The sequence below is a fragment of the Strongylocentrotus purpuratus genome, unplaced genomic scaffold (assembly GCF_000002235.5).
Source record: "Strongylocentrotus purpuratus isolate Spur 01 unplaced genomic scaffold, Spur_5.0 spur5_contig_820, whole genome shotgun sequence".
NCBI lineage: Eukaryota > Metazoa > Echinodermata > Echinoidea > Camarodonta > Strongylocentrotidae > Strongylocentrotus > Strongylocentrotus purpuratus.
This window is the reverse complement of record NW_022145525.1, coordinates 304,321-325,931: the sequence shown is the minus strand read 5'-3', so window position 1 is coordinate 325,931 and position 21,611 is coordinate 304,321. Positions and strand designations below refer to the sequence as shown.

The 21,611-nt window shown below is 35.9% G+C and overlaps 2 protein-coding genes across 2 annotated transcripts in view; both read right to left on the bottom strand.

The window, feature by feature from the left end:
* Window positions 1-2,187: 2,187 nt before the first annotated feature.
* On the bottom strand, window positions 2,188-13,910 carry LOC100893537 (receptor-type tyrosine-protein phosphatase F). The gene is made up of 11 exons (XM_030980697.1): window positions 13,796-13,910; window positions 12,728-12,879; window positions 11,599-11,734; window positions 10,065-10,214; window positions 8,767-8,860; window positions 7,964-8,043; window positions 6,335-6,463; window positions 5,918-6,043; window positions 5,154-5,344; window positions 4,069-4,204; window positions 2,188-2,660 (listed from the first exon to the last, which is right to left on the bottom strand). Exons 1-11 carry the CDS (start codon window positions 13,805-13,807, stop codon window positions 2,493-2,495), a joined length of 1,374 nt encoding a protein of 457 aa, XP_030836557.1. The 5' UTR covers window positions 13,808-13,910; the 3' UTR covers window positions 2,188-2,492.
* Window positions 13,911-14,318: 408 nt separating this feature from the next.
* The window catches only part of LOC100892979, a 28,409-nt gene continuing 21,116 nt past the window's right edge, over window positions 14,319-21,611 (bottom strand). The window contains exons 15-19 of the mRNA XM_030980777.1: window positions 21,342-21,429; window positions 20,115-20,191; window positions 19,543-19,579; window positions 14,919-15,026; window positions 14,319-14,323 (exon numbers count right to left, since the gene is read on the bottom strand). Of these exons, the coding sequence (XP_030836637.1) occupies window positions 14,319-14,323; window positions 14,919-15,026; window positions 19,543-19,579; window positions 20,115-20,191; window positions 21,342-21,429 (315 nt within the window). The remainder of the gene's footprint in view (window positions 14,324-14,918; window positions 15,027-19,542; window positions 19,580-20,114; window positions 20,192-21,341; window positions 21,430-21,611) is intronic.

Here is a 21,611-nt window from a genome sequence, read left to right as displayed (position 1 = left end):
AGCTATCCACAAGATAACTCTTCCAGGCGTTTGTATTCACATTTGGAATGTTTTTTGTGTTGCTTTAAAAAAAATATATAAACAATTTACAAGTTTAAATACTTTTATAACTCATTATACACAACAGGTGAACATGTATGTTTCAAGTGGTTTAAATGTGTTTATCCTACAATCTTTATTTTGTAATACTGTTGATCCTAACTATGTACTTAATGATAAAGTTGAGTTCTGGTCATGCAACTGCATTGTGAAAGAAAAGGTGTGGAATGGATCAGAAAAAGTTGATCATGTAGCATTTAAGTATTGGTGTGTACTGCAAGGTTCTGGAGTCATCAAAATCATAATAAATTTGGCCCAGTCTTGGCAAAGTAACAAGCACTGTACACAGAAAGATGTATATGAGACTACACAAATGGTGTCCTGATTTCCTTATCTTTCTATGCTCATTACTCAGCCAGTATACATTTTCTACCAAAATTGTTTGACAAATGACATTTATTTGTAATCTTGAACATTCAGTGGACATTTTGTTTGATTCTGTGAGAATTTATCTTCTGTTTTTACCAGAACTCAAGTTTATCTTTAATACATAAATGTAGGTAATGTATAGCAGTGCTGTGGTCCAATGGCAGATACATACAATTTACATGTGGAAATACTTTTATAATTCATTATACACAACAGGTGTATTTTTCAATTGGTTTAAATGTTTTTATCCTACAAACTTCATATTGTAATACTGTTGATCATATAAACTCTGTACTTAATACATGACTGCACATGTAGGTTTATATATTTATATAATGTTTATAGCAATGGTGTGGTCCAATGACGGAGCAGTGTGTATGAGAATGATTACATTCATAAGATTGGAGTGGAAAGTCACTGTTAAACCGTAGAAGCATGTATGATTTCTTGACAATGAAAGGCAGTGATGTGGTCTAATGACGGAGCAGTGTGTGTGAAAATGATTACATTCTCAAGATTGGAGTGGAAACTCACTGTTAAACCCTAGAAGCACGTATGATTTCTTGACAATGAAAGGCAGTGATGTGGTCCAATGACGGAGCAGTGTGTACGAGAATGATTGCATTCTCAAGATTGGAGTGGAAAGTCACTGTTAAACCCTAGAAGCATGTATGATTTCTTGACAATGAAAGGCAGTGATGTGGTCCAATGACGGAGCAGTGTGTATGAGAATGATTACATTCTCAAGATTGGAGTGGAAAGTCACTGATTAAACCCTAGAAGCACGTATGATTTCTTGACAATGAAAGGCAGTGGTGTGGTCCAATGACGGAGCAGTGTGTACGAGAATGATTGCATTCTCAAGATTGGAGTGGAAAGTCACTGATTAAACCCTAGAAGCATGTATGATTTCTTGACAATTAAAGTGTAAATATGCAAAGTACAAGTAAACATGCTTTGACTCTAAATATGTGTCGTCATCTATTTGCGAAATTGACAACCTGGACCACTTCAAAGCTTCACTCAAATCTCATCAGACATTTAAATGCTAATTTTATTGGAGGAGCTCGTGCCTTTTAATGTTTTTTTAAACAGATATATGGCGCCATACAAATGCTGTTCATCATCATCATCATGTTCATAGGTTACAAATAAATGGGTTGTCTTTTTTTTCATATCAGACTGAATAGAAATTTGTTACATATTTGAAAGCCCATTGTATATGAGATGTACCTGAGTATGGGATGTTTCCAAAGTTGGGACGAAAATGGAAAACAACTCTGTATTCTTTGAAGATTTGACAAAACAACTAATGTATAGAGGTTGATCAATAAGCCAAGCATCCGTCAGTATGACCATGGAACTCCTTCTGTCATCATTGCTGTTTTACTACCATTCCAATGTTAAGGGTGCAAAATGCCTCCAAATCATACCAAGTATTTACATAAAAACTTAACCCCAAAAAGGTCATATTTTGCTAAAGTGTTTTTTAAAAGCATTTCACAACCAGTATGCTAACTTTTAAATGATGGTTAAGAATTATTTTGTTGTTAGTTTGAACATATTTGTGGTTTACACCCAGTAAATAAGATCGATTGATCGATCTGTAATTGAAAAAAAAAGTCAGAAAAAATCTTGGAACCAGCGGAATTTGAACCTGCCATCTACTGCTTGCCGGGCAGCGACTCTCTCACCAGGCCATCACTGGTCCATCATATTTTGTTGTTGTTGATATGATTATTTGGTGAACAGATCATAAGATGAACCACTTATTACACAATGACTATAATAAACTCTCATTGTAATAACAAATCATTCATTTAAAAAAAAATGTTATCTGAACGAACAGAAGGAGAAAAAAAACTGAAGACAGACAGTCAAGAGCTATTAAAAAATAAGCAGGAAAAAAGACGAATAAATTGTGCACAAAGTGAGCAGTTAGAAAAATATAAAGGTGCTCAACAAGAAATTATATAATAATCCGATGATGATGAAGGTATCAATACTCTATAGGTAGCCACAGTCTAGCATTCGGAAGCTAGAGATTGTGCATCACTCTGTTTAACTCTAGAATGATCTACATTCTCATACAGACCCTCTGTAGGAAGACGATTCTCATAGTCCAGCTCCTCCTCTGATCTACACAATGTATGATGATGGGTAAGCAGCTTATAACATAGTAGGTAGTCAGTCTGCAAATATAACACAAGCAGGATAATTCATTGTGAATCATTACTAGTGAATGCATACACTAACATTTAAGATAAAGGCTAGTTATGGTCATGCAATTGCATTGTGAAAGAAACGTTGTGGAATCGATCAGAAAAGGTTGATCATCTAGCATATAAGTATTGGTGTGTACTGCAAGCTTCTGGAATCATCAAAATGATAAGAAATTTGGCCCAGTCTTAGTTACAAGCACTGTACACAGAAAGATTTATTTGGGACTACGCGAAATGTGCGCGATATCTATCCGGTCCAAATAGATATAATAATCTACCAAACATATCAATTAGTAGGCGGTTTCTCGGCAAAATTTGTATCATCACGTATTAGTCAAAACATATTCTTTCACATGATTGGTAATAAGAGCTTCCATTTTTATTTTTTGAGAGGGGGGCATTTTCAAAACTGGTCTTGACCTTTCAAGCCGAAACTAACTTGCCAAAGCAAGTTATCCATTACCAGATTTTCCTTGAACATTCACACAAATCAGTTTCTCTCGTTGACACCAACATGATATCAAGCTGGACTTCCCTTATCTCAATTAAACAATCATTCCAATCAAACATTATTGTGATAGGGGGACCCTCTTTGACTTTATCAATGTATTTCATACATCTTGTTTCCCCCATATGACGCAGCACAGCTCGCAATCATTACAATTTCATGCATTATTATTTAAAGGGGGAAAATTAATGAGTTTTCAAATAATCCAAAATGCAACCAAAGTCATGTTGTAAACAAGAGAGAAATACTCAATTAATTTGATTTATTTTAAATCTATTGTGCAGGAAAAATATATTTGACATTAGAAATGCTGTTAGCAAGATTTATTTGTACTGAACAAACCAAATCTTGCATGATAATTCCATTTGGCCATTGTTATATCCGGGAATTGAGAAGTCTTCTAATCGTACCATTTGAAATAATGAGAATGCCAGAAGAGAGAGAGATATCTTCCATCAAGTTTGAGTCTTCTCAATTTTAGCATGTTTCCAAACAAATAGGGTGGTATTCTCATAAGTTAAGCCGGGACTAAGTCCAGACTAAACAAGAATTTTAGTTCACACTTCAATGGAATGCTAGGTTTCATCTTCCTCTTTCAATATTCATGACAAAGATAATCTACCAAAGACTTTGTTGAAATTCAGTTCATACTCATATTATCCTTTTCTTCCCATATCATTGCAAAATTATTTTTTTTGACACTTTTAATTAAAGGATTAAAATAATCTGTACATGGTAAATGAGTTGGCAACAGGCACTCCATAAAAGTGTGGGCTAACTTAGTACGCGCTACCGGAATACTACCCAATAACCTTTTACTCACAAGACAAGAAAACAAAAACTGGAAAAAAAGAGGGGAAAATATCTTACCAAAGTTGGAACAAAGTTTGGCCTGGAGAGCCTTAGTAGCCTGAGATTTTGGAAGACATCAATAGCGCCATCATTGTTGAGTTGTTCTAAACAATTCATCACAGTACAGAAGACTCCACTTTCCTCTATGCCACTCCTATATAAGAAACATAAATGGACTCATCTCATTATATGTTTTCATTGAATTACAATCTTGGATAACCTCATCATATCAACTAGTAAACCCCCAGGATTCAAATCATTATCTTGTCTAAATCTAGGGATTCTCAGCTTTCGAATTAACTCTCTCACATAAATCCATGTTATTTCAACAACAGCAGTGCATGATACAAGTAACATTATGTTTCAGTATTAATGACAAATTGTATTATCTAAACTTTTTCTAAATACATGTAATATGTACTTAGAATAGTTCAAACATAATTTCTAATGATTACATGAATGTGGCCAAGGTAAGGATTAGGTTGAAATAGCCTGACACAGAATGGTTATCTGTTTTAATTCCTGCCAAGCAAATTAGCTGATCTCAAAGCTTTAGCCATGGCTGTGAAAAGATACATGTATACAAGATAAAGCTTTGATCAATTAAGTTCACATTCTATCTTTTGTAAATCAACAGACCAAAGAGATTGATCCTTCCCAGCACCCAGAATGTTTGCACCTACAGATACAAGTAGATTTACTAATATAAACACTATATCATTGTGGAGAAAATTTTAAAACTACAAAATACATGCTACAAGGAAAGGTCTCTCAGACTATGAAAAATTAATTAGGAATGTAGATGGAATACTGATAGTAGACTACAGTACAGTACACTACATGCTTATGCTATGGTCACAAACCTTCGTACCAACGATAATTTCGTAGGAATCTCCGTTTTTCCATCGTCTTCCCAAATTTCAATTGTCTGAAAATCGTTTGTACAGGGTTCGTAGCAGTTCGTAATGGCATTTGTGACCCGGGCATTACCAGCCATGGATTAGAATAGGTGTCCTATGAATAGTATACTGTGAGACATGCTTGCAACGATGGACTAGACTTCATGTAAATAGGTGTTCCGTGAAATCACTACACATACTTACAAGCAATGTACTAGGATAGGTGGCCCATCTCCAGGTCTACTCTGTTCACTACTTCTCTGGATCTCACATTTGCGAAGGTAGTCCATGAGTTGAAGGACTGCATCCATACACTGTTCTTGAGACTGGACCCCGTCGGACTGGATCCAAGTGGGCCAAGTCTGAACCTCAAACTGACGGATCTCATGTACCTCCTGTTAACAAGATGCATTCATTGTCACGATAGAGTGTTAGAAACTATTTCATCCATGTCTTCTACCCTGTAATAATACATAACACACCATATCATTGCAGTAGCAATATCATAATTAAAAGAGTATCATCAGCAGTTTCCTGATGGACAGACAATCTAAGGGTGGTTTACTTGAGTGGCTAGCTGCCCTGTAGTAATCCCAATGGTCCAATTAGACAAACAGTTTTAAGCTCAGTTAGTCTAAAATGCATCTTTAGATTTTTCACATTTTGCCAAGGTTTGAGACTGCTTGCCCTTACTGCCAAATTTGCGATTTGCAAACAGATGTCCAACAAGCAAGCAAGTAAGCAAGCAACAACAACAAATTAAGTCATTATAATAAGCCTCTAATGTTTACATGGTCATCGATATCATACCCCTGCTTCTTATTACTCCCAACCCAACTGTCCACACCCCCACTTTGTGTACAGTAAATTTTACTATCAATATTTGCTCAGCTTCTGAAAGAGAAAACAAATACAGGCAGCTACATAGGGATATAACCTCAAATAATGTTATTGTATGGTTTACTGACCTCCTTGTATTTGAGCTCTAGTGTGCGAACTTTGACCCGGTTCATGTTCTCTGACCCCTTGTGACCCACGGTGAAGGGGCCAAAAGTCACGCTCCTAGTGTTGACAGGCCAGTATATGCTGCATGTCTGCAAGAAGTTGAAATTAAACACAAGATACAATTGAGAAACTACAAAAATACAAGATATTGGTGATTGAACCGATGACAAATTAGAGACATGGTAGGGGTAAAATCAGGAAGAAAAAAAGAAAGAAAAACAAATCGGGGAAAAATTATGAAAAACAAAATCAGGAAAAAATCGATAAAAAAATAAAATAATTGGGAAACCAATTTTAATCGGGTAATTATCAGGCCTGGAGATAGTATCTGTGTAACATGCTTGATATCCAATGAAGATAGTTGAGTGAATATGACAAACCTTATCATTGAGTTGGTTGAGCATGATGATAGTTGAGATACGGTAGTCATGTACTAATCTCCAGAAGTCCAGCACAGTGCTATCAAGAGGCATTTGTGTTGCGATGAAAGCATTCTTCTTGGAGTAACCCTGATGGATAATAAAAGAAAAATGAATAACGAGCTTTACCTAGAAAATGATGCCTCTGCCATAGAGCAATTTTACAAACCAAAACAGAAGGAATTTTCTGAAAATACAAGTTTGATTACAATCTATTTTTTTTCATATACATGTATGACCCTTTGATCTTTAACCTCCTGACCCTAAAATATAATCAGTTCTTTGGCTCTGCAAGATACATACATGTCCTGAGTTTGGCGGTAATCCATTAATCAATTCTTGAGATAATGCAATCACAAGCTATTTTTGCATACATAATGAGCCCTGTGACCTATGACCTTTGACCCTGTGACCCCAAAATCTAATCAGTTTGTAGTGACTTGACCTTTGGAGGACTTTGCATTTGTATATATTATTGTCTTGTCTATATTGTGTGGCTTGAAGTCTAGCCTTTTATTCCACTGTCACTCATTTCTTTAGTGACACCTGTTACATTACTAGAATGCCACACATACTTATTCTGGCAAGCACATTCCACACCCTATGGGTTGGGATGTGCAACCGCCTAGTGGTATAGCTTATACAGGCACATTACACTGGATTGCCACACCTATTTTCATCACTTCTCCTGAGCTGTTCATATAGAGCACACATATTCTAGAGAGTCTTGAGTCGATCTACAGCAAAGCTAATTCAGCTTCATCTTAATTCTTGTCCTATTTCTTCGCTTGTTTCTCTACTCGGTTCTGAGGCCTTATTACTTTATAGAGATTATAAGTTTCTTCTTCCTTACTTAATTCGCAAAGAAGCGTCATTACTTTGTACATGGTCTTACATATTCTTTCTATGGGTGCTGTGCAATATTTGAACTACTACTTGTGATATAATATTTGTTCCAAGTGTCTGTACTCAACAGGTGTTTCTACGAGACAAATAAGGAAAGAAATTTATTTCTATTTCTTTTATTTAGGTGATTCCCTAAAATTCCCTAAAAGTTCATTGGCTCTGCAAGATAAATACATGTCCTGAGTTTGGCGGTAATCCGTGAGATAACGCGATCGCAAGTCATTTCTACTTCTCACATAACAATTATAATCATGTACAACACGTATAGACATACGGACAACCAGAAAACATTATGCTGCCGGCTACTTTGTAATGGATACATCTAATGAAGAACTCTCCTGAGAAGAAACTGTATATTCAGAGAAAAGCTTGAATATATATGCCTACAACATAGTGGTAGTTCATAACATTAATAATGGATATTAGGAGCCACTTAAGATATTTAGTACAAATGTGCTTACAAAATCAAAGATTATGAAAGCAAAACAAAATATGACATCTCAAATGATTTAAATCACATCAGCCTAAAGCAGAGACAATGATTTTTTTAAATATTGCAGACAAATATGCATTACTTAATTCAACAGACTATAAAACTTCAAAGAATGAGCCTGATTTTGTTATTGATAATCCCTGTCATAAACATTACCTAAAAATCAAGACTATTATTATACAAATGCTTACAGACATGAAGCTGGCATTGATGTAGTTATTAGAGCCTGCACGGTCACCAGGAGTCATCAGATAGGGGCGACTTCGGTCCTCTATAGGAAGAATAATAATGTGAAAAAGTAATTACTAGAAAGTGATTCAAGTTTAATGAGTAGATTGTAATCATATCTGTACTAAAGATGAATGGACAGGAAAATTTTAATTCCAAGACCAACCTTTAGCCTCGGTCACAAATGCCATTACGAACTGCTACGAACGCTGTACGAAAGATTTTCAGACAATGGAAATTCAGGAGAAAGACAGGGAGATTCGTACAAAATTATCGTTCGCACAAATCTTTGTGACCGTAGCATTACATAACAAATAAATAATAAATGCACCCACATAGCTGGAGAAAGTATTGTGAAAAATCTTGTCAAATATTCATAGTATAAAACCCTTGATTTTTTGAGAGCATCTGCAATTTCAAAGATCATTGGCCAAGACTTCCAACATATATACTGAGTCCTTCTGAATGACTACCTGGAATGTACAAATAAATATTACAGTTGGTGAAGGCAGTGGTAGCTCTAGGGGGTAGGGGGCTCAAGCTCAAGCCCCCTCCCCCTAAAAAAAAAAATTAAAAAAATAAACAAATAAATCATGAGGCACATGTAAAATGAATGCAAAGAATCTATGCCCCCCCCCAAAAAAAAATATTTATAAAAAAAATAATAATAACAATAATAATAAAAATAATGGTAATAATAAAATTAATAATGATAATAACAATAACAAGTAACTTGAATAAATAAATATGAAGAGAGATGTCTTACGAGGAAGAATGTTTGGATATCTGTTCTTCGTCTCATTCTCAGGACTACTACCCGAACAGCCGACATTCACGTCTGATGATACAATGTCCAATATCTGAAACAAAACAAACTCTCATTCATTCTACATTCAAAATGGTGGATTCTAACAAGAAAAATACATTTCAAGGCTTGTAATTTGAATTTCTGATGTTGGGCTTTTTCTGGTTTTCCAATCAGTATAAAAACATAAAAGCTGACGTTAATCACTTGCCATGTGATGCATAGATCACAGGCTCAAGCCATAGTAAGGCAGCAATATGTCAGATAACTTTAAAAGCGAGACATACATGTATTTCTCTACAGTGTGAGTCCAAAAAAGGTTTACACCTAGAAAATAGCTCATTATTTTAAAAATCATGAATAGTAAATGATTATACATCTTATGAAAGAGTGTTTTATCCCAAATCATTTGGTATCATTTTTGTGTGGTATGTGTTCACGCTTGGACGAACAGGATTTACTGTTCATAGATGATTTTAAAAATAATTAGCAATTTTCTAGGTGTAAACTTTTTTTTGACTGACACGGTATTGCTTCTCTGCATCAAGGTGTTGGTATACCCTGTATTATACAACACCTACGTGGATCCCTGCCATTTGATTGGAGGATTGTTGGTCACATGATATTCAATATATGGTATATTGCACGGTCATGCATTTTTGGTTATATGCGCCGTGCATTTTTGGTTATATGCAGACTGCGTACCTCTCTGCCGTGCGCGCGCGTATCCCTGCGTGTATCTGACGCGAAGGCAATCTGAATGTAATCGAGAAGGCTTGAATCCAACTTGAATTTTATCTTTAATATAAGGAGTAAAGCATAATTTGTTGATTAACGTTCTATTAGATCTTCTTCGATGTTGTATAAAACAAATAATGAATGGTTATGAGTTCAATAGTGCGAATATTTTCATTCGTTGAAAGATTAACATGAATTCTATTCAACTCGGCTGACGCCTCGTTGAATAGAATGTTAATCTTTCAACTCATGAAAATATTCGCACTATTGAACTCATAACCATTCATTATTTGTATATTATGCAGACATCATGTGGTTGGGATAGCATGGGCCTGTCTGTCAATTGCTGACCGGCTGGAATGTCTCAAAAATGGAGTGACCATAGATGGTGCACAGAATCATGAAGAAAAAAAATGCTGAAAAAAGCTCTTTCTATTCTCGCATCCATGCTAGAGGTTTCATTATTATCACAATATTCAGAATTCCTCAAAAACATAGATGTACATATATATTATGAATACCTCAAATTCTTGTTGCAATGGAGACTTGTCTGTATGTGGGTTTGGCCACTGTATTTGCTCCACTCTCTCGGTTATATCGTCTTCTAGGATCAACGTATCACCGCATAACAAACCCTCTAGCACAGCCTCATGAACAAAAGCATATTGCTCCTGCAAACAAATGAAAGATAAGAGTGTTAATGGTAACTTGCAATGAAACTTGGCATTAAAGATAAAGATCAGTCCTGGTCATGCGATTGCATTTTGAAAGGAATGTTGTGGAATTGTTCAGAAAAGGTTGATCATGTAGCATACAAGTATTGGTGTGTACTGCAAGGTTCTGGAATCATCAAAATCATAAGAAATTTGGCCCAGTCTTGGTAAAGTTACAAGCACTGTACACAGAAAGATGTATATGGGACTACGCGACACGTGCGCGATATCTATCAAGTCCAAATAGATATAATAATGTACCAAATATATCAATTAGTAGGCGGTTTCTCAGCCAAATTTATATGATCACATATTAGTCAAAACATATTCTTTCACATGATTGGTAATAAAAGCTTCCATTTCATTTTTTGAGAGGGGGGAGTTTCCAAAACTGGTCTTTACCTTTAATGGTAACTTGTCAAATGAAAGTTGGCATTAATGATAACTCTTATGAAATAGATGATTCACCTAGCTTATGACTTGTGGGAAATCTATATATCTTTTTTTAAATTTACTTTTAATTTTTTTAGTGCATCATGTACTTTTATAGACAAATTGCAACAAGATAAAGTAATGGCAATTTCAACAAGATCTGTAAATAAGAAATGATCAGTAAATAGAAAAATAAATAAAAACACAAGACTTAGTGTATGAGAGAAATTGCACAAATATATGTGCACTGGCATAAAAACACCATAAATTGTAACCATGATTTGATTTTTCACATGAGTTGCTCAAAGTTCCAGAAAATAAGTGATTTAGCCTAGAATTTGACAATCTACATATATCTTGTAATGCATCATACATGTATTTTTGAATTATCAATACCAATATACTCTTATGTTTTCTTCAAGTATCCTAGAATAAATGAAGATGTACATTTTTCTTAGTCCATGTGTACCCTGTGATGCAAATGGATGTACAGTATGATAATGAAATCTGTGAATGCTTAAATATAATGCTCAAATAAATGATTCAAGTATTCAACCTCAAAAAAAATGCACCAATTCGATTAAATTGACATCCTTTGAGATGAACACATTAGAGTAGTTGAAACACATTTCTTACATGAAAAATAATCATGAAGACAAGATGTTCAGTATCGGCAGACTTACTAATTTGACATTTAAATCTAAATACTAGACACAAATTCTCCATGAATAAGCATGTAGGGCCATAAACATCCAATGGATTTATAGAAGAACGCATATAAAAATCTAAAAAGAATTCTACACAAATATATGGCAGTGACACAAAAAAAGAGAAGAAGAAAAATAAAAACTGAAAGAGAAAAGCAAACAAATGTAAATAAAGAGGAATGAATGAGATATGAGTAACTCACAGGAGTTTGAACCATCTGAGGTCGGTTGTTTCTCATTGAGTTGATGAAAGAGAAGATATCAATCTGATCAGACCTCTTGGCTTCTCGTAAGATACTATCTACAGCAATGATCACACCTGTTCTTCCAGCACCAGCACTGTTATAAAACCAAAACAAATCTATGTTAGATCACAAAATATAATAAAGGGACCCTAAAGACAATGGTATATCTACAAAAATACTAGCAAAGTAATCACTTTTGTCATACTCTGAAAGTGGCATAAAGAAATGTTATACAGTAGGCTTGCAGGTGCACCATGTGAGAGAGAGAGAGAGGGAGGATTGAGGAGTCCTGAAAAGGACTCTCTGTAATCTTTCTTGAGGGTGAGTAGTCCTGAAAAGGACTGTTGGTGTAGTCCTGAAAATGACTGTTGGTTATCTTTCTTAGCTTATAGTTTTAAGGAGAACTATAGCGCTTGGAGAGGATGAGTGGCGGGAGTGGCTTGACGTTTCAAACAGGTTGACTATCCATGACCGTGTGGGCTTGAGTCATCGGAGAGTGGACATGGGTGGTCTACTTGTCCGTCTGCTTGTCCGTCTGAAATGTTGTTTACTGTTTGAGCATTGTTTCAAAGTTGATACAGAATCAGGGTTTTACGCTAGTTTGAACATCATATCCTTTGAAAATTGTATAAATGGGAAGACTCATTGTCAGAAAGCCCTGATAATTGGCCAGAAGTCATGTCAATTGATCTCATCAAAATAGTTTTCTTGACAAAAAAAAATCTTTTGACGGTGTTGTTTTCTAGGCTGGAACTCCTTTGCTATACAATGATTCTTTAATTACATGTTTCTTTAAATAACTTTCTTATAAATTTCCTATAATCTTGTTTGACTGCATGACTGTAGTCTATAGCATATCAGGGAAAAAAATACATGGGGGCTCGGGGCAAATTAGCCCCCGAAATACCCAAAAGAGCCCCCGAAAGTCATAAAAAAGCCCCCTAAAATTTTCATAGAGTTCAATGCAAAACAAATTAAAGGGTGTTATTTTCATGCAAGCAAGCTTGAAAAGTAGCCCCCAAAATTTTTTAAACATTTTTTCCCTTGTAGCATATATGAATTTACTGTTTATTCTAGGAGAAGTTACCTGCAGTGAACAAGCAGTGGTCCATCCCCTGCTTTCTCCTGGCTCTCATTGACATCTTGGATCATCTTGAGTACAGGTCCAGCAAACTTAGGTACTCCTTTGTCAGGCCAGCCTTGGTAGTGGTATTGCTTTAATGTCCTTGATTCTATGCCCTATACAAGATAAATATCAGGGGTGATAGTAAGCAATAACAAACATTTTTTTCCCCCTCAACCACGCCCCCCTTGACCAACAAAAAGGGAAGAGGATTCAGGGGGGAAAAGGCATCTAACATCCCCCCCCCCCTGTTGAGTAAGAAAAATTGGTAAATAATAGGGAAAAATAGGGAAGAATTGGAAAAGTGAGGGAAAAATCAGGAAATCAGGATAAAATCGGGAAAAAAACAACAACAACAAAAAATCGAGAAAAAAATATTTAAAAAAAACGGGAAGAAAAAAAAAACGGGAAAAAAAAAATTGCGGAAGAATTATTTAAAAAGCAGAAAACCAATTTAAATCAGGTTATTATTAGGCCCGAAATATGTCATCTATAACTAGTACCTCACTCTAATATACCCTGTACTGTATTTGTACTGTAATTGCAAAATGGGAACTGATTCAGTTCACGGGGGCACTATGATAAATTACAGTCTTTTGATCAAAAACAAGTGTTTCAGTTAGTTGTGAAAACAGCAGAGCTTCAATAAAAAATAAAAATATTCTTAATGAAATTCCATTCAAGAAGAACATGCTTAAACATTTTTCCAGTGGCAAACATGATCTCAAGTATTTTATCAACATTTATACAAAATATAGCAAAAGAAAAGGGAATTCAAGTTGTGTAAAAAAAGCAAAAAACTGAAGCTTGCACATGAAATCAGAATTACTAAAATACACTATGAATATTTGTGTTTGATCAATCACCACTGTACAAAATATGCTCTTATCCTTCTTTGACATTTTCTACTAACATTACATCTTCTTTTGCCTTTTTACTTTTAATATAACTAAAGTGATATTTAAGTTATATCTAAATGAGCCAATATGTAAATTATCATTTTGAAATATAGAGAATTGGAAGATTTCTTACATTTGTAGTCATTAGAATCCTGATGACATATCGATGGCAGACATCCACACGATGACATGTAACTTGAATGTTACCATGCGTCTCAGTGTCACCTTCATTGGGCCAGTACTGTAAGCACTTAGTCTATCAAGGAAGAGAGTAGTACACAGTTAAAAGTCATTTCTACTTCTCACATAACAATATATTCATGTACAACACAGTGATCACTATACCAATCATTGGATCAGAAATTCAATTCCAACTAATGCATAATAAAACATAATGGTATGTACCTATTGAAGTTCATGCAAGATAGAAATGACATAGTCTGCCACAATTCAATTTCCTAACTTTTTTTTCTTTCTCCAGAAACACACATTCCTTCTCTATTATCCCATTTGGAATGCCAGGGCTATACATTGTTTCATATCTCCACAATCTTAATGTTTATCATTACCAAAAGGATGTGCACTAATTCAGTTCAAAGGTAAACATGGCATTAAATGATATTGTAAAAATGGATGACATACAGGTACCTTGTCCTCTACTCTGTACCAAAGGAAACAATACTTAAAGGGAACCAAAGAAAACAATACTTAAAGGGAACCAAAACCTTCATACTAAGTTACTTTTATTGTAAAGTTTAAGATATTTGAATAAAATCAGTGAAAATTTGAACAACATCGGGCAAGGAATAAGGAGTTAAAGCTTCTTGAAATGACTAGTCACTAGAGGGCGATATTCAATTTGATGACATCATTTGTGGACAACTCTCCATGCCTTTTGTACATCAAATTTCACAATTCTTTCGTTTTCTTCGTATTTATTTGTGTTCTTGATCCGACTTCATAACATGTGAAGTAGAATATCATTTTGCATTCTATACCTTGCTTTCAGGGGAGTAGATTATGTCAATCACAAAAAAGAAGGAAAAACATGAAATTTGATGTACAAAAGGCATGGAGAGTTGTCCACAAATGATGTCATCAAATTGAATATCGCCCTCTAGTGACTAGTCATTTCAAAAAGCTTTAACTTCCTTATTCTTTGCCCAATTTTGTTCAATTTTTCAATGATTTTATTCAAATATCTTAAACTTTACAATAAAAGTAACTTAGTATGAAGGTTTTGGTTCCCTTTAAACCTTTGCCTACCTTTCCCTCCTCAAACAGGTTGGTCACCATGACGATATTGTGAACATTCTCCATCCATACCATCTTCCAGAAGTCTGATAGAGATGCTTTATTAGGTCCTACAAAACAACATTACACAAACACATATTGATATATTTCACGAACACAAGCATCAATATGAATGATGATGATAGAAGTATAAGTATTAGTAATAATAGTACTAATACAAATACATCTACTTCTACTACTACCTCTTCTACTACTACTGATAGTACTACCTTCTGCTGCTACTACTACTACTACTACTACTACTACTACTACTACTACTACTATTACTACTTCTACTACTTCTACTACTAATACTACTACTAATACTACTACTTCTACTCCTATATACTACTGCTTCTGCTTCTGCTACTGCTACTACTACTACTACTGCTACTACTACTACTACTACTACTACTAATAGTACTACCTACTACTACTACTACTACTACTACTACTACAACTACTATATACTACTAATACTACATGTACTAACACTACTGCTACTTCTACAACTACTATATACTAATGCTACTGCTTCTGCTAATGCTTCTACTACTGCTGCTTCTGCTACTACTACTACTACTACTACTACTACTACATGTACTACTACTACTGCTACTTCTACTACTACAACTAATATATACTAATGCTACTGCTTCTGCTATTGCTGCTTCTGCTACTGCTGCTACTACTACTACTACTACTACTACTTAGCATTCCAGCGAGGCACCATTTTATAGATCCTCACAATGCTCAGCAAAATAAATGAATTTGTGCATCCTACCAGGTACCCATTTAACACCTGGGTGGAGAGTGGCAACATGGATTAAGGTCTTGCCTAAGGACGTTAGTTTGGGCTAGGATTCAAACCCTCAACCCTTTGAGAATCAATTGAATGAATCACTATAGTATACCACGACACCCCCACTAACGTTAGAGGACAGAACACAATACCAGTGCATGAGCAGGGAAAAAGAAACAAATCTATATACATGTACATGAAAGCCTCCACCAATTAGAGGGTACAATACTCTTAACATTTGCTTTAGTTAATGTAAGTTATATATGCTCCAGGTCTATTTCATCAATGATAAGGTGTTAATCATTATTTATTTGGCAAAGGCAAAGTAGAGAATCAGTGAATACAAAACAACAGTAACCCATAGGAAAGTGAAAAGTATGCCGCAGACCTGCCGCAGACCTGCCGCAGATCTGCCGCAGACCTGCCGCAGACTTTTAGTCTGCGGCAAAGAGTATGCCGAAGTATGCGGCAGAAAGAAATTTTGCTGCAGACTTGCCGCATACCAGTATGCCACAGGAACAGTCTGCGGCAGATCTGCGCCAGGATGAAATTTTGCTGCAGACTTGCCGCATACTAGTATGCCACAGGAACAGTCTGCGGCAGATCTGCGGCAGGATGAAACTTTGTTCCAGACTTGCCGCATACTAGTATGCCACAGGAACAGTCTGCGGCAGATCTGCGGCAGGATGAAATTTTGCTGCAGACTTGCCGCATACTAGTATGCCACAGGAACAGTCTGCGGCAGATATGCGGCAGGATGAAATTTTGCTGCAGACTTGCCGCATACTAGTATGCCACAGGAACAGTCTGCGGCAGATATGCGGCAGGATGAAATTTTGCTGCAGACTTGCCGCATACTAGTATGCCACAGGAACAGTCTGCGGCAGATCTGCGGCAGGATGAAACTTTGCTCCAGACTTGCCACATACTAGTATGCCACAGGAACAGTCTGCGGCAGATCTGCGGCAGGGCGAAACTTTGCTCCAGACTTGCCGCATACCAGTACGCCACAGGAACAGTCTGCGGCAGGTCTGCCACAGGAAATCCCATTAAAGTCTAATAGGGCCAATTGAAACCAATCATCTCATGCATATTCATTATTACTTTACACGTGTGACAGAAAAATACATTTATCATGATTTGTTAAGCAAATTAAGACAATGCACATAATTTTTTTGATTTCTATTTTCCTTTTGCCATTATTAACCAATAGATTATTTTGTCTGATCATGTTACAATTACATTCACGTTTAAGCAATAGATATATTGATTACTAACCAAGAAACTATGATTACTAACCAAGAAACAATATACATATTTAGTATATATATGTGTACGAGCCTGTGTCACTTTAAATGTTACTCTTAAATACACTTCAAATGATCAATGTGATGAAGTTAATACAATTGAGAATAGAATATACCTAATTGGTAAAATCAATATATATTGGTATTACCTAATTGGTAATATCGATATTGCCAATATTGATTATGAAGTATCAATCAGTTTATCACTGGTTCTTCTACATGCATACTTTATTGCCACGTACTGGATATGAAAGAGTATGCGGCAGGTCTGCAGCAGGTCTATATGAGATATGAATATTCATGACGAAGAGTCTGCGGCAGGTCTGCAGCAAGTCTGCGGCAGACCTGCCGCAGACTCTTCATCATACTGAAAGAGTATGCGGCAAGTCTGCAGCAAGTCTGCGGCAGACCTGCTGCAGACTCTTCATCATACTGAAAGAGTATGCGGCAAGTCTGCCGCAGACCAGCCGCAGACTCTTCATCATACTGAAAGAGTATGCGGCAGGTCTGCAGCAAGTCTGCGGCAGACCTGCCGCAGACTCTTCATCATACTGAAAGAGTATGCGGCAAGTCTGCAGCAAGTCTGCGGCAGACCTGCCGCAGACTCTTCATCATACTGAAAGAGTATGCGGCAGGTCTGCAGCAAGTCTGCGGCGGACCTGCCGCAGACTCTTCATCATACTGAAAGAGTATGCGGCAAGTCTGCGGCAAGTCTGCGGCAAAACTAATTTGCATGTGAAAAAGATGACTGTCTGCGGCAGGTCTGCTGCAGATCTGCGGCAAGTCTGCCGCAGGAGTATGCGGCAGGCTCATTTCTTTCCTATGGGAAGATTTGGAGTGAGCCACATGGATGCCGGCAAAAGAAAAGGATTAACTAAATATTAACCCGTTTACTACTGAATGTTATAGGTCCCATAGGCTTAACACAGGGACCACCAGGTTCCCGTAAGCAAAGGGTTAAAGTATGACCCTCAGATATTGTAGAGATAGGGTAGTGAAGTTACATGTACAGGTTTAGTATTATGCTGGGTTTACATTATGTTCCCGGTGGCCACACCAATCACGTTTCAGGCCACCATAAACATATGGCATTCCCACCTTCTTTTCACTTTATTCAATACTGCTCAAATATTTTTCCGCAATTGGATTTTGCCCAAATCATTATGCTACATATAAAGAACTGTTGTTCAATCTACATGCATGCATAGAGATAATAAGATAAAGGTTATGATACAAATGTACAAAGAAAGATTACACCATTAGGCTTTATTATTCCACTCATTCACAAAGAAAAGAAAAGCTTGAGAAAACAATGTATTACACATTTCACGTACAATGTAGGATTAGCAGGTATAAGCATAGAAAATATAATTAATTGAGACTTCACTGCAAGAAAAGAGTTTATTAGAAGAGAAAAAATGAGAGTGAAACATCAGCATACAATACACTGATTACATCCATACCATTTGAGGAGATGGGAATTTGTTAATGTTGTAAGGATGAAAATCTTCCCCCACCCCAAACAACTAGACGGTCAAATTAAGAGCAAAAGGAGGGAATGATATTATAGCAGAGCTGCCAACCTTGTGCAACCAAAAAAAAGAACCGTGATGGCACAAAAAAAGGAACCATGATGGCAAAAAAAAGGAATTTCAGGCAAAAAAAAGGAATTCATTAAAACGAAACTTACAACCACGCGCGACACACTTCCAATGCAGAAATGTCCATTCCTAATGCTGTTTTTTCCATACAAGCAGGTTCATTCTTCTTTCATTCCTCGTCAGTCTATATTTTCTCTTCAGGTATGTTTCCAAGTATGTTTTAAACTTAGTTTTCTAGTGAATTTATAATCAAATCAACATTTTAGGGCAGTTGTTTGATGTGCGGTATGTAAACAAAATTATTTAAAAAAAAATTATAAACAAAATTATTTAAATTTTTTTAAAAAGTGTATTTTATGAAGAAAAAACGTACTACCGTAATTTGGAGGAAAAACCGAGTAATTCCGGCAAAAACAGAATGGTTAGCAGCTCTGTTATAGTAACTTTGGTGCGTACTGAAATTTATCTGAAAGTCTGTACAACTTAAACCGGTATTCACTGGATCTGCTAGCTCCCATATATTCTACACCTGTACCATACATCCTATAAATTGTATTTGTTTATACACAATGTCACCTTTATTCATTTATAAATCGCACTGTGCCAAGGACATGGGTTTACATTTGTACTTCTATCATTTGAAATAAAATTGTTGGCATTATCTAAACATTTCATTTATAGGTAGAAAAATAGGCTTCTGTCAGTCTGAATTCATTTTGTATGCCATCAAGCTCTTGAATAGAATCCCACACATTGTTAGCATGCAGTCTAGCTTTAATAAAGGAACAGGTTACCACCAAGAATACTTCCTTTTATACACACCACAATGACCAGTTAATAACATGCATTGATATACATGGATGGTTACAAACAATACCTTGGGTTGCAATGTACATCTTTTCTTTATCAAAACTCTGCAGATGAAGGGGAAGGGGAAGAGGAGTTTTTTTTAACATATCACATTCCATGAACAAGAAACTACATACTTTACTACTTTACTAGATGTTTCAATTCATTAAGGTATGGATGGCACATAAAATAACAACCAGTAATAATCTTGTTTCATTCTGGTTATTCATGCATGCATGTATATGTACATCAATGTGCCATTTCATACTGCACTTCATGCATACGTTATCAAACAGAGCTGAGACATCTATACTATCTTTATTCAAATTTTATTTGCATGCATGTGGATGAACAAACAATACTAAATAGTTCAGTTATCTCCAATAACAGTCAAACCTGCTTTAGTGACCATCTGTCTACAAAGACCACCTGTCTACAACAAGCACATTTTTTTTGTATCCCTTGAAAATGGTTTCTCATTGAAACATGTACTAAAGGAACCTGTCTACAAAGACTACTTTTTGTGTTTCCCTTGGGTGGTTGCTATAGACACGTTTGACTGTATCAATAATATGAATATGAATAAAATTCATTACTTACATTGATATACGAAGCATTGATGTAGTCTGAGTCAGGCACCCCTTTCACTTCCTCTAACATCACTCGGGAATGATCGTCTGGAAATAATTAAATTGATTTAGATCCTTTGAGAAAACTTTTCAGGAATTAATCTCATTAAAATTCAATTTATTTAATCAACATTAGTAAATTATACATCCAGGACACACCCTCCCTCCCTCCCTCCCTCCCTCCCTCCCTCCCTCCCTCCCTCTCTCTCCCTCTCTGTCTGTCTGTCTGTCTGTCTGTCTCTGTCTCTGTCTCTGTCTGTGTCTCTCTGTCTGTCTCTCTCTGTCTCTCTCGCATAGCTTGGAATCAATTACATTCCTGTAGAAAGCCATATTTAGTTGCAGCTGGGTGAAACACGAGAGATTACACATGTCCATGCATGCTGTTTAAAACTGACTTTTATAACCTTAGTTTTACTTCATAAATGTACTATCTACAGTATAGTTTACATGTGCATGTAACTATTAAAGAGAAGATTGAGTTCTGGGAAGAGGTGAAAAATAATTTGTGAGCGTTATCATTCTTATTATGCAAGTGTGGAAGAACATCAGATAAGACATGTTCCCAGAAGAGCATGGCTCTTCAAATGCCTTTATATTCTAAATATGTCATGTAACAATGTAAAACTCGGGGGTAGGATTTTTACGCCAAGTGTTTGTGTAGTCCCATATACATCTTTCTGTGTACAGTGTTTGTAACTTTACCAAGACTTGGCCAAATTTCTTATCATTTTGATGATTCCAGAACCTTGCAATACACACAAATTCTTATATGCTAGATGATCAACCTTTTCTGGTCGATTCCACACCGTTTATTTCACAATGCAATTGCATGACCAGGGGGGTGTTTCACAAAGATCCTAAGTCAAATTTAACTCTAAGTTGGACTTAAATATTATGGAGAGCCATTTGTAGCCTTAAAATAAAATATGTTCAAAGCGAAAATTCAAGTATTTTAGACTTTTTATAAATTCCACATCAAGAACATGAATTCTCCTTGATAATAGAAAATTATGAATGATTTGAATCAACATTTTATGCCTCTTAAAAAAACTTTTACAAAATATTTTCAAAGATGCTAACGGCTTTCCATAATTTTTAAGTCCAACTTAGAGATAAGTTCAACTTAGGATCTTTGTGAAACACCCTCCAGAACTCAACTTCATCTTTAAAGGTAAAATCCAACTCCTTTCATACTCACATGCCAATATGTTGCGATATCGATTCTTGACCTTGTTGTTTGGTAAGCTGGCAATCTGACTCGGTTGACTGAGGCCAGAGGGTAGCAACTATTACAGAGAATCAATATTCAAGAGATATTATACTACTTTACAATGTAACGGTACATGTAATGAACTACCCTCAAACACATGAAGCAATTATGTATACATGAAAGTCATAATTGGTAATGTATGATGGGCAACCCTACATTGCATATCTGTGACCCTTGAAGATTTGTAAGATTTGTTTC